The sequence below is a fragment of the Phasianus colchicus genome, chromosome 2 (genome assembly GCF_987193195.1).
Source record: "Phasianus colchicus chromosome 2, bPhaCol1.hap1.1, whole genome shotgun sequence".
NCBI lineage: Eukaryota > Metazoa > Chordata > Aves > Galliformes > Phasianidae > Phasianus > Phasianus colchicus.
Genome location: NC_143437.1, coordinates 75597612 through 75610273, shown reverse-complemented (window position 1 = coordinate 75610273; position 12662 = coordinate 75597612). Strand labels below are relative to the sequence as shown.

Sequence of the window (12662 nt, the reverse complement as noted above, 5' to 3'; positions counted from 1 at the left end):
AAGCCTTTCCCTCACCTCAACCTTTACGGAAGGATTTGCCTGGACTAAGCAGGTTTCCTAGAGGAGATATAACCCACAAGCTTCTACATGAACCGACGTCCAAAACTACAAAAAGTAGCACAGATAGCACTGGATAATTAGCTATTTGCTCAGTGTGCCAAATGAAACATGTCAAAGTGGTACTAAGGAATATGGTTTAGTGGGCAGTATTGGTGGTAGGTGTACGGTTGTTTAGATGATCTCAGAGGTTTTTTTCCAACTTTAATGATTCTACGATTCTATTCTATGATTCTATAAACAAACAGTTCATCATGTAAAACAACATCTGCCTGACCAACTTCCTTCATCTAATTAAGGATCAGTAAATATATGTCTACACTCAATATCACCAGAGGTAGTCTAAATCAGCTATGCAGAGTTAATGAATTCTCAAGCACTGGTGACAAAGACCTAAACCGTAGGCTCATGCAATCTGAAACAGAAAAAACAGCAGCTTCCCTGCACCACAGAGAGTGGAGAAACCCTCAGAGGCAGCTGCGCACCCCACCAATACAATTGTTCCTGCTTACCCTCATGCTCTTACAGCCAGAAATGACACTAAGCAGCACCCACATCATCCCACTGCTGCAGCTGGTTGCATTAAATATCTCAGTTCAAGCTCTAAACTGGAAGTGCTAGCAATCTGCATCCAAGCTCAAGAGTAATTGCACAATCATTTATTTCATTTTTACAATTTACTAAGCTTTCATTTCATCTGGTTCATTGCCCTTACCTTCAAAATTCACAGGACAGATCATTTTGAAAAATACGCTGGGATTCAGGAACAGCTGCCAACTGAAGACTCTGTATCCTAATACAGGTACATAATTCAAGCTTCTTACTCATTACTTGTGTACCAGGTTTATCAGGTCAGTCGTTACTTGCATTTACAGGAAGAACAGCACTGTGATGATTTCAGTGAGAATGACCACCAGCACAAAATCAACTGTGGGTGGAGTAAGGCAAAGCTACAGGAGATGTAAAAGGACAAAGTGATGAAGAAATTTCAGAGTAAAGAAATAAAAGCAAATACAAACAAAGCAATAGAAGTGAGAGGGTTTAGAAGATCATTTAAAGGAGACGAGATTATAACCAGGCCAGAAAGCTAGAACCAAACAGATAGAGAAAGGACTATGGTGTAGGCCAGACATCAACGAGCGACTGCTAGCTCTAGATGAGAAAGCACAGGACTGAAAGTTGAGCTGAACATGCTACTCCTGAAGGCATAGAAAATAAAAACAAAACCAGAGGAAATAAGTCTTTTTGGCATAAAAAATGCTCCAGATGGAAACATTCTCCCTCCACCCAGATACAGGATTCAAAGTCTCCAATACAGATACAATATCCTCTTCAGCCACCGCCATTCCTACCCACTGAGTGGATTGGAATGGATTCTACCCCATGTCTGCAGACCTTCACCAGTTTTTTGTCCAAGGCCACTTGGTGACAATAGACAGGGTTCTGTGGTCATTTACAGTCAGTTTTGAGTTAACTTATTCCAATCTGAACACAGAGCTGATATGCCCGCATATTCTGCCCTTTTCAGTACTGCATCCAATCAATTTTAAGCACACACATGCTAGCTTATCACTGTCTCACTTGCCTATAAAATATTTCTCACCAACGTCAGCAAGTCATGCACTTAATTTTCTTTTTCATAAAGAAGGTTATACAACCTCCTGGTTTTCTGAAGCATACCACCTCAACAGTGGCTACACACTTATTCGTACATTTTTAAACAGTCTGCTTTTTCTAACTACAGCAGTGTCAGTTTACAAAGATAAATAAAAATCCAAATGTTGAAGGAAAAAAAAAAAAAGGAAATTCTCTACAAAAAACAGCACAAAACAAAAAGAACTGGGGATACAAAGTGAGTGATCTGTCAGTTCACAGGTTTGACTGAAAACTTTCAGAAAGAAATCATCTAACAGAGATTACTCACCTTCATTTTAATCCCTCTAGGACCAGCTGTCATTTTAAGATCAGATAATTGTCTGAGAACTGACAAGTCCTTGATATACAGCATGCTAGCATTTGGAAAAGGTTGTTCATTTGACCTGTATCATTGTTTAACCTTTAGCCCTATTGTTCCATTGAGAGCGATCAGCACAATTCTCCATGGGACCACAAAAAAGGAAACTTTTTTTTTTCCAGCCACACCAGAAAGCACAGACACTAGACATGAGGCTCCAGTAATGATCCAGACTGTGCCTGCCCACACAGAAGAGCTTTGCAAAAGAATTGCAGATTGGCTTAGGGAATGGAAACCAAACATTTGCATCATTTCTAAGAACTTAATTCTTTCTTCGCTGTGTAACTGTACTTCCTCTCCTGAAAAAATGAAGATAAACTCCCTGCTGAAAAGTCCTAAAATATTTGCACAAATAGAAGGCTAAGCTAAGGCTCAAAGACTAAGAATATACAGCAAAAAAAGCATTAATATTTTTGATTCTTCAATATTTTAACATCAAGGAAATCTTAAACTCAGTTTCTTCCACTAACTGCTGTCATCCCTACGTGATGGGAGGAAGAGTTGGTGGAATGGGACATATATTACACACTAATATACACCAGGAACACAAGCTGGACAACCAAAGTGACAAACGATGCAAGTGTCAGGACAAACAGTAAATAGGCAAAATTGTTCATAAATACCTTATTAAAAGAATCTGGATGTTTTGTCGTACAATAAAAGGCCAAAGTGCCCACAGATTGTATCTGTTCCCAGCTAACACTAAAATAATAAACTGTTCAATGATTCTTTGTTTATAAAAGCATACAAATCTAGCAATATTACTTCCATCAATATCAAAGTTCAACGTAACATTTTCAGAGATTTGGAGAACCTATAGCATACCCCCAGGTGACTGCCCCTTTCTTTTCTTACTCTTATCCAACTTCAATCTCGCTAAAAAACAGAAGTCCATCGAAGCCTCTTCAAATAACTTCAAGATAACATTGTAGAGATCTAGCCCTTAATTCCAAAACCTAGTACTAACAACAAAGGGCAAGGCAAAAGGATAAACGTTGCTATAGTACTTTATCATAGTACTTTACAATTGCAACTTTAAAAGTGCTTTTCACTTCACAGACAATTGATTTTCAGACTGGGAAAAAAGAGCCATTACTCTTAAATCTGGTTAATACCAGATTCAACTCCATAACTTTAATATCTATTTCATTATTTGAGAAATTATATAACACAAGAAGATTCACTGCTGTTTCAAGTGATTCCTTCACTGAAAATAACTAAACCCACGCAGACAGAAGTCCATGTTGGTATAATTAATAGCAGAATAAGTGGCTAGAACTTCCAAATGCAGTGCTGAGACTCCTGGTCTTATTCAGTATTCTTCCTACAACCCACCTAGACAAACACCCATTTATTCATGTATGATACTGTTAAGAACCAGTCGACATCAGCTTTCAATTAGGAACACTACCTGCTAACTCTGTTCACAGAAAGGACTGAGGGAGTGAGCCCCTGAAAAGAAAGTACAGTGTTTATTTTTGAGTGATTCAAACTGAGACCAGGGAACATATTTCAAAAGTCTCTTAAAGACCTCTGATCAAGAAAGGATTCTGCTGGATCCTTTCTTAAAAAAAAAAAAAGGACCTCACTGTTCTTAAAGAAGAGCAAGCAAAATGGCAAATTAAGTATAAGAAAAAGATCTACCTGAGTAAGTCCTATTCATCTGTCCTTTAGCGTTCATTTTATTGGCATCATCTCTGGAGATGGATTGATGTATTCACTGAGTCAATCCAAACATGAGCAGACTTAGAAGCCAGGAAGGATTCCCTGGCTCTCTCCAGACCCATGCTGCGCTGCACACAGAGTTAGTAAACCCTATCAAGACATCTGTTGCTGATGCAGAAGAAACCCAGCCTGTTCTCTCCATTTCACTAATGAGGTGTTCAAAGCTATGAGTACACTTGTTGCTATAGTTGCAGAGACGACTGAAAAAACATAGTAAAAAGGTCTCCAGCAAAGCAATACTATTTTTTAAGTACTTCTTTTTCGGGACAAGGCAACAATTCTAAACAATAGTCTACTCTAACCATGCGTAATTAAAAATTCTTTTTGCAAAGCTGTCATGAGTACAAAAATCTCATCTTTGCATCACTATCCCAAGGAGCATTAGAGGAGTCAGATAACTCATCAAGTTCACAGAACAAATGAGATGAAAATTGTATTTTTGATCTAAGTAAGAGCAGCAATAATTATTAGTCTAAATAATAGTAGTCTAAATATTTTGAGAACATATTTTTATAAATGCAATTATTTTGAACAGGTACGGATTTGAAATAAATTCTGAATCTGTTAAGGTATCCCTTAAACATTTCAACTCCACACCAATGCTGGTAGTGCCACCTCAGATTCCCTACAGTTATCACAGGGCATATAAACAATACATAGATAATGACAAAAGACTTCTTTCTTACTAAAAACAACGGTCGTATTTAAAGCCTCATTAGCAGTTTTCAGTTGCATCAGTAGGACAGTTAACGTATTTCACTATACAGCAGTCACTTTAAATCAAGTTTTAAACAGTTTTGTCCTAAGTATTTTGTACAAAAAATAAGATACGAAAATCTATGGTTATTTCAAACCCAAAATGCAGAAAGAAAAACAGTGCTCCATCGCCATCTTTAAAGATGACTTTAAAGGTGATTATAATTTGCTCACTGAGCTGCACAGGAACCTCAAACACACATAACAGTGTCCTTACAGTTTTACCTCGTACCACAGACTTACTGCTATCTTCAGGTAACACATTTTGAAAGTTTCAATTAAGTCATAAAAACTAAAGAGGTATCCGTGCCTTGCACTTTCAGATGCCCTGCTCTCAGACTGCCAAGTCACCACCATCTCTGTTTCAAGGTATATTTATTGCTTACAAAAAGCATCAGAACTCCTAGAGAAAAAAAAAGGAAGCACCAGAGAAAGAAAAAAATGCCACATAGCCCCAGTGTGTAAAGCAGTTACTGAATTTTATGGAGACTAATAGGAGGAGGGATTATAAGTGACACAAAAAAAAGAGATTTATTTTTTTAACCCAGGATATTTCTTGCCTTATTTTCTTACCAACTTGATCTATAATGTGCATAGAGTAGGTAAATCATAGATGTTTGAAATAATTAAAATAAGAGAAAAATAACTGACTCGCTCTGCAGCACTGGGTAACTCTACCCCTGCTGCTCCCTCTGTATATGTTTAACTGCTGTATGTAGCAACATTTTAAAAAAATATTTAAGAACTAGCCAGGAAACATCTTCATCCCATAATTCACAAGTTAATCAAACCTTGTGTCAAAGACAAGGATACAAGAAAAAAAATAAATACTGCAATAATGTCCGAACACTGATGTCAAATGCAATTATAAATCTACCATGAAGCAAATTCTAGTCCTGTGTATTTTATTTTCCTCATCAATACTGTCCAACAGTAAAGCATCAAATATAAGGCCTTCACTATCTTAAAGAATTTATACGGAAAATTTGCCTAAGAAGAGAAAGGCCAGTAAACACAACTGCCCCAATGCTGACTGAAAAATGCTGTAGTCAGAACTGTTAAAATCCAATACATGGACAACTCAGAAACCTCATTTAGGCAGGAAAATAAAACAGTTGAACCTAATTTTCTTTTCCTAGTTTTTGGGAAGGAGGTGACATTTTCAATAGTCATCTTCTGGTTGGTTCTAAGCTGTTCTGCACTAAGCTACAGTATAAAGTATATTTTGATGATTGTTGAAATTTACCTCCTGACAGCAACCGGCTCTTAGCAGATAGGCTGCCAGCAGTCAACAATTTCACGTGTCAAATAATGATTAGATATAACTTGCCAAAGATTTGTTTATAGATGCGTTGTACCCAGAGAGTTTCCTAGGAATGTTTCCATGCATGTTTTCCCTGTGATTTTTAAATAATCTGAAACTCCAGTTTAAGAAACAGTTTCAAGAAACAATTAATAGAAGAAACCAATTTTCCTTTCGTACAAGTTCCTTTCAATTGCAAGCTCAAAATTCCATGTCTCAAACAGACTTTTACCTCCAAGAAAAGTTTACATTAAATTAATAATGGTGGCAATATTATTTACATAAATGATCCAAAAAACAACACTACACATCAGAGAAGTGATCAAAACACTTACAATGTTTTATGCACACAACCTTCTGACAGAATTGTTCATGATTCAAGTTTCCCCGAGACTGTCACTGTGTCAGGCTTCTTGAAAGTCCAACTTATGTTCATCACTTTATTGAGTTTTCAGCCACCTCCTGGCTAGCCAAAACTCCACTACTGCTCCTGTCAGGGCAAGGCTTACTGCCTGCTAAAAGCTCTAGGTAATGACAAAAGCAAACGGAAGCTAACAATTAGATATTCACGGTGTTGGTTAGATATGGGACCCCTTCTAACAGCAGCACTGACAAAAAAGGATTACTCTAGACAAAAATATTGAGTTAATTCACAGAATAAAACTATTTTACAGAATATTATGATACTACTTTACTGAAGAACAGAGTGTACAATGAAATGCAGAAACTCACGTATATATTTGCAAATCACATGCTCTAATTCAGAAGATCTGGGGCAGCATTTTAATAAGCAAGATGTGGAGGTGCTAACCAACATGGGCTCAGTAATCACTGCTGAAGAGCATGTGGGAGTTCAGGCACAACTCATGATTCTTATACCAGCCCCAGATGAGGACTGGAAGCAGAAAAGGAAGTTATATTCTTACATTCAAAAGAGGATAGTGTGAACAGTATAACTCTCTAGTGTTCCTATAGGCTAGGAGCCATTTCATACTGATGATTCTGTATCTTCATTTGATACTACCAAAAGAACTTCATTTTACCAACACAGGTTTTAAATATGGGAAAAGAGGAAATCAGAAGTAATAGGTAGAATGAAAATTGCCCTTTACCACCAAAAATAAAAGTTCAACACTTGGTTAGCAGAGGAACTTGCAGAGAGCTAGAAAAAAAATTAAAAAAAGGAAAAAAGTGTAGGAAAAACCTACACTGAACGCTGCATTGTTACCCTCTCTACCTTAACATAAAAACCTCAAATTGAGTTTACCTTTCTTGAAGCGTAGATGTCAAAAAATGGTTTGTTTCGAACACTGAATGGTTCCTGTGCTTTGTCAATGTGACCAGTCTTCATTTTTTCATGCCGTGGAAATATAATCTCTTTTTCTATACATGAAAGTCGAACATTAAAATCACAGTCTCCAACTGGCTGTCCCTGCCAAATTAACAAAATCAGTATTAAAACCAGACACTTAGCAAATTATTGGAACAGTAAGTATTTCTTACACCACATTTAGAATCATACAGACACAAAAAATGTTCAAATCAAATCACTACCACACATTTTTTGCCAGGTATTTGGTTTCCAAGCCTTTGTCTCATGTTGTGAGAAGTTTAATGAAATCAAAGTTCATAGAAGGATAAAAACCCACAATATGCATTCAAGTATATATGAATTAAACTAAACGCTTGCAAATTCAGCTAAAAAGTCTTAAATAATTGGATAGCCTTGGTTATATAGCAATTCCATACTTTTCTACACAGTTTTCTTCTGAAATCATTCAGCTCATTTTATTCCTAATAAAGTCAAAACAACAATGCATTTCACATAGTTAAGCAAAACCCTGCTTAAAGGTACCACAATGTTATTTAGAAAGAAGAATAATTACATAAATGTTAGCTTTTCTGTCATAGGAAAGAGAAAACTATAGCTGCCATTGGAAAATATGCCAATAAATAGTGGCTGCAGAAACACACAGAATACACAATGGTTCAGTCCTACTGATACAAACCAGCAATTTCACATCACTCTTTGCACACTGATGCAGTGAACCAGTCGGTACGAGCGTTCTAAATATGCACATTGGATTAATAGTTGCTTATAATGGAGTTTAATGTGTTTTGAACATTAGATGGTGACAGGAACATACTGTGGATGTCATTTAGTGAAAATGAACAAAAATTGTGAAGTCCGTTTCAATGCAATGAGTCCCTTTTAAAGAACTAAGGCATATGATTCATACATCAGCATTAGTGCAAAGGATACCCAGAACAGGAAGTTATTTATATGAAATCATCCCTCATTTTGCCACCTCATTCACACACAAAAAAAATCTTGGGAAAACCATCTCTTTCACTGTCTGCAGAGAATAAGCCCAGAGAGCTTCAGCTTCAATACCACAATTTTTCAAAAAGCTGAAGGCAGTGAGCACAGAAAGGGATGTGTGCACCCTGAGCATAGGAGGAGATCACAGCCACCAGAGGGACGAGCAGAAAACTAGAAACCAAGCCACACAAAACACAGTGAGAGGAGAAGGGGAAGGAGAATCTACAAGACAGAAAGCTCCACTAGAACATGTGACAAATAGAACCTGAGTTCTGAAAGAATAGCAAGCAGGTAAATGTAAAAAACCAACCAGGCAACCCGATCTAGTGCCTGATTTAGCAGCGGGCAACTCTGCCCACAGCACAGCAATTGGAACTAGATGGTCTCTGCAGTCCCTTCCAACCCAAGCCTATGACATCCTGAAGGAGTATGCAAAGATAAGAGAGAGAATGATTATGTTCTGGGCAAGTCTCTCGAGTCAAAGTGAACACCTGTGTTAGATTTAGGTAAGTTTAATCAAGCCCTTTCCAAATTCAAAAGGAAACACCATCACCCTGACCCTTTGTAACAAGTTGAAGAATGCACATCTTTTTCCCGGAAAATATGCGATTTTACATAACTTGTTATCACTTTTTCCAATTTCATTATTATTAACTGCTCCCTAAGTTTCAGCAAAATCTAACGGACATGCTCCCTCCCCTAAGGCAGCTTTCCCACACAGCCATGTTTCATGAGGTCTGAAAGAGCAAACAAGCTAATTAACTCCAAATATTTGAGCTTTGATAAGTTTCTTAAGAGAGTTTCTTTACAATGATTCATTCAGAAATGTTTTAGCACAGTGACTTCATTTCAATTCCTTCACAGTTAAATTAAAAGCCAAGATGATTTCATATGCTCCATGAAAGAGCTATATCACTTTCTTTTCCCTTAAATAATCCTTTCGCTTCTCACAGCTATTTGAAACTAATTATTTCCTGCAGTTCTGTCAATCATGTATTTTTATTCCAAAGCTTGTTAAGTAGAAGGTCTATCACATAAAGGTCAGAGCTAGGCTGACACAAGATTACACAAGATGGGAAAACACAGATAATGCTGCCAAGCAATCGCTTCATCAGTCAAGTAAATTAAGAATTAAGAAGTTAAGGAATATTTCATTCCCACCTAAGTATAGCATATTAGTGGTAAGAAAATTAACGGAATGTTGAATTTAAATCAAGGACATGCTGAATAAAAAGAAGACTGGGAGAGGAAGGCTTTTACTGATATTTACAACTCTATAATCACAAGAAATGTTAATATGTAACGGATGCATTACAGTCAGGTCCAAAACCTTCAAGTGGTATAATCTACTTATAAGCAAGTAAGTAGGAGAGCAATGCAGACCACAATAAATAATTTGTAGGTCTTGACAAAAGAGGATGAGAATATTTAGTGTATAAAGTACACATTTAGAAGTTCTCCAAAAACAACACATCAGTGCTTTCCTAATTTTTCATAGAATCCCAAGGCTAGAAAACACCTCAAAGATCATCCAAGTCCATCCATCACCAATATTTCCCCCTAAACCATGTCTCTCAGTACAACATCTAAATGTTTCTTGAACACCACCAGAATGACTCCCACCACCTCCCTGGGCAGCCCGTTCCAGCACCTGACTCTGATTCTAAGTAATACACAGATGTCTGAATGCTCAGAGTAATAAAACATTTGAGATTGAATTTCAGCGTGCAAATTTCTATTTTTTTGAGAAGGATGAGGGTCAGCAGTGCCTAACAGCACAGTTACTGAAGCGTGAGATGGCAATTCCTGTTCTACACATTTTCATCCTAAAGTAAGTGTGGAGTAAAGCACAATTAACAAGTAGCATGTGTTTCCCATCTTTGCAAGAAAGTTACACTTCCCCCTCACAGAGATTAAAATGCATTCCAGAGCAAAATATCATTTAGAAGAGCCTCAGGAAAGAGTCGTCTGTTGACCCAACCTCTCTTCTGAGATTTTTTTTCCACTGTTGTAACTTCGCACATAACACTACAAGGTCGCTCATAGCGTAAAGTGGGCTTGCAGTAGATGTGACACATAAAAAGACTGTTTCAACTTTAAACACAATCCTCCACACAATCTCAAAAATGTAAAACAATATCTCTAATGACCTTTGAAAGCTACGTAAGATTGAACTTTTCAATTTAGAATTTACAGTATTTCAGATAAACTTATCAACTGAATCCACACCCATTAATCACACAAGAACCTAGTGTACCAACGAGCAATATGTCAAAATATATGAATAAAAATTGAGTCTGCAGCTCATTTAATATCTCTCATCTTAGGGGGTTGGGGAAAGGTGATGTATTTGCTGAAAGGAGCTAAAAGAAAAAAATTGCAGGTCCAACAGGATCCCTCTATATGGATACTGAGAGAATGAATTTGGTTCATATGTCAGGTTCTGTCCTGATGCATCAGAAGCAGACAAATTGTAGCTCCTGTGCTCCATCAGGACCACAGAGGCTCTCATGTTGAAGTTACAATCTGCTGGCTCTATGGCTATTTGAGTTGGTGAGTAACTTAGATTCCAGGTCAACACAGACAGGAAGATGGCAGGTAGCACCGAGAGGGATACAAAAGGATAACAGGACTTCTGCTGTATGTCCCTCTGGGGAACCCCTCTCTCGGGAAGAAGCACGGCACCCCTGAGCAGCTGCTGAAGCAGGCAGGAGACAAGTCTCCATTTTGCCTTGAAAGCTGACCTTGCGGCAACTAAAACTTCGTAAATTTGGTGAGCTGCTTGGTGCAAGTCCTTCACCTAGCTGGATGGAGTACAGATAACAGGTGCACAGGTGATAAATCCCACAAAAATACTTTCTATTAGAATTTGATGTTTATCTGGCTTCTGCAACACAACTGTAGTAGAAAGAAAAATAACGTGAATACTGTTGATAAGCAGCTCGGTCCAAGATAAACCGAGAATATTTGCTCTCTTTGCCTGTGAGATATGGTTCAAAGCTACCTGCCAGCACAGTCCGTTCCATTTGCCTCCCCAAAGAAACACCTTGAAGATGAATAATTCAGCACACGCGTGCATATACGTTCCACGCACGTCTTCACTTATTGAGCCATAGCAGAACACATGTCACAACTGTCTCAGCTTTAATGATTTTGAGAGAAGAATAAAGAACAAGCAGGCTGAAATCCTACCCTGTGTTTAGCATTATTGTTGATAATTCAAGGCACCCACAGCTGACATCTGCATTTCCAACTAAAGCCCATTATTAGTTTTCCCATTTTCTGAAGACCTCACCAGTCAAACATCTTGCATTTAATACTTGTACTAATGGTCTGGCATGGATTGCTTCTGATTGTGCTTTCATAGAAGTGGCCTTTTTTTTTCATATACAGATAGATATCTATGCATAGCTTATACATAAAAACAAATCTGAAGGAATCTGAAGGTGCTGTTTCATTCTCCAAATAAGATTATTACTGCATTCAATCATCTAACCTTTTTTTTTTTCCTGCATTTTTGAAGTTTTGAAAAAACAGGACAAAAAAAAGTATTAGAGAACTAAAATGTACTGAAGAATCACAACGTTTCCATTTTTCTTCTCTAACACACAATAAGAGACAACTATTATAATCTGAAAATTGAATTTGAAATGTGTTTTTTCTAAATTTACCCACCAAATATTAAGAACAGCTACATTAATGGCAAGGAATTAAGCCGCTTCAAAATGGTTTCTAAAATTTATATTGGCAATGAGGTACAGTATGTGAAGCACTGTTTCAATTTTAACAACTCAAGCAATGCGCCGCACAAACATAATTACTATTTATACGTTGCCAGCTTAGACAATGAAATATTGCTTCGATTTACCACAGAACAAAAATGGTTTGGGAATCAGATCTATTAAAAGGATTACTTAAGACATGTATTTAACTATTTGTATTCCTTTTTCAGAAAAACATGGGGATACATTTTGGAATGAAAGAACAAAGGAAGGAAGTTCATGTTCCATGAGTAAACATCAAGGCCTAACAGTTCACACTTTTTATTGTCAGTATACATAACTTGAACAAAACAGCAGGACTGCCAAAACAAGGACAAGCACCTAACCCACCTCTTTTGAGAAAACAGCTGGAAGATAGGCACTGAAAGCTTAGGAGCAGCTTTTGGGGAACACAGACAACTCAGTCCAATTCATTGTTTGACTGCATGTACAGTGGTTTCATTCAGCATCTTTATAATCCTTATAAATCCTTCTGAGCCTTCAAAACAAAACTCAAATCAGCAGATTTTACTGGGATGTAAATGACTAGAATCTGAAGGAATGATGTTCTAGTCTAGACTGGCTGCCTCCCTCAAGTGTTTCAAGGAGTTGATGAACTTCCAATTTTTAATTACAGAATTAAAAAACAGAATTCTAATAACTCACAGCTATAAAATAGATTCTCCATCATCATCATAGGGATATTTACACTCGAGAAGATCT

At 37.2% G+C, this 12662-nt stretch overlaps 1 protein-coding gene across 4 annotated transcripts in view; it reads right to left on the bottom strand.

Moving 5' to 3' along the window:
- The window catches only part of RNGTT (RNA guanylyltransferase and 5'-phosphatase), a 188265-nt gene that overhangs the window by 108213 nt on the left and 67390 nt on the right, over nucleotides 1–12662 (bottom strand). For all 4 annotated transcript variants that reach the window (XM_031611103.2, XM_090136022.1, XM_090136023.1 and 1 more), the window contains one exon: nucleotides 7123–7287. In XM_031611103.2, the coding sequence (XP_031466963.2) occupies nucleotides 7123–7287 (165 nt within the window). The remainder of the gene's footprint in view (nucleotides 1–7122; nucleotides 7288–12662) is intronic.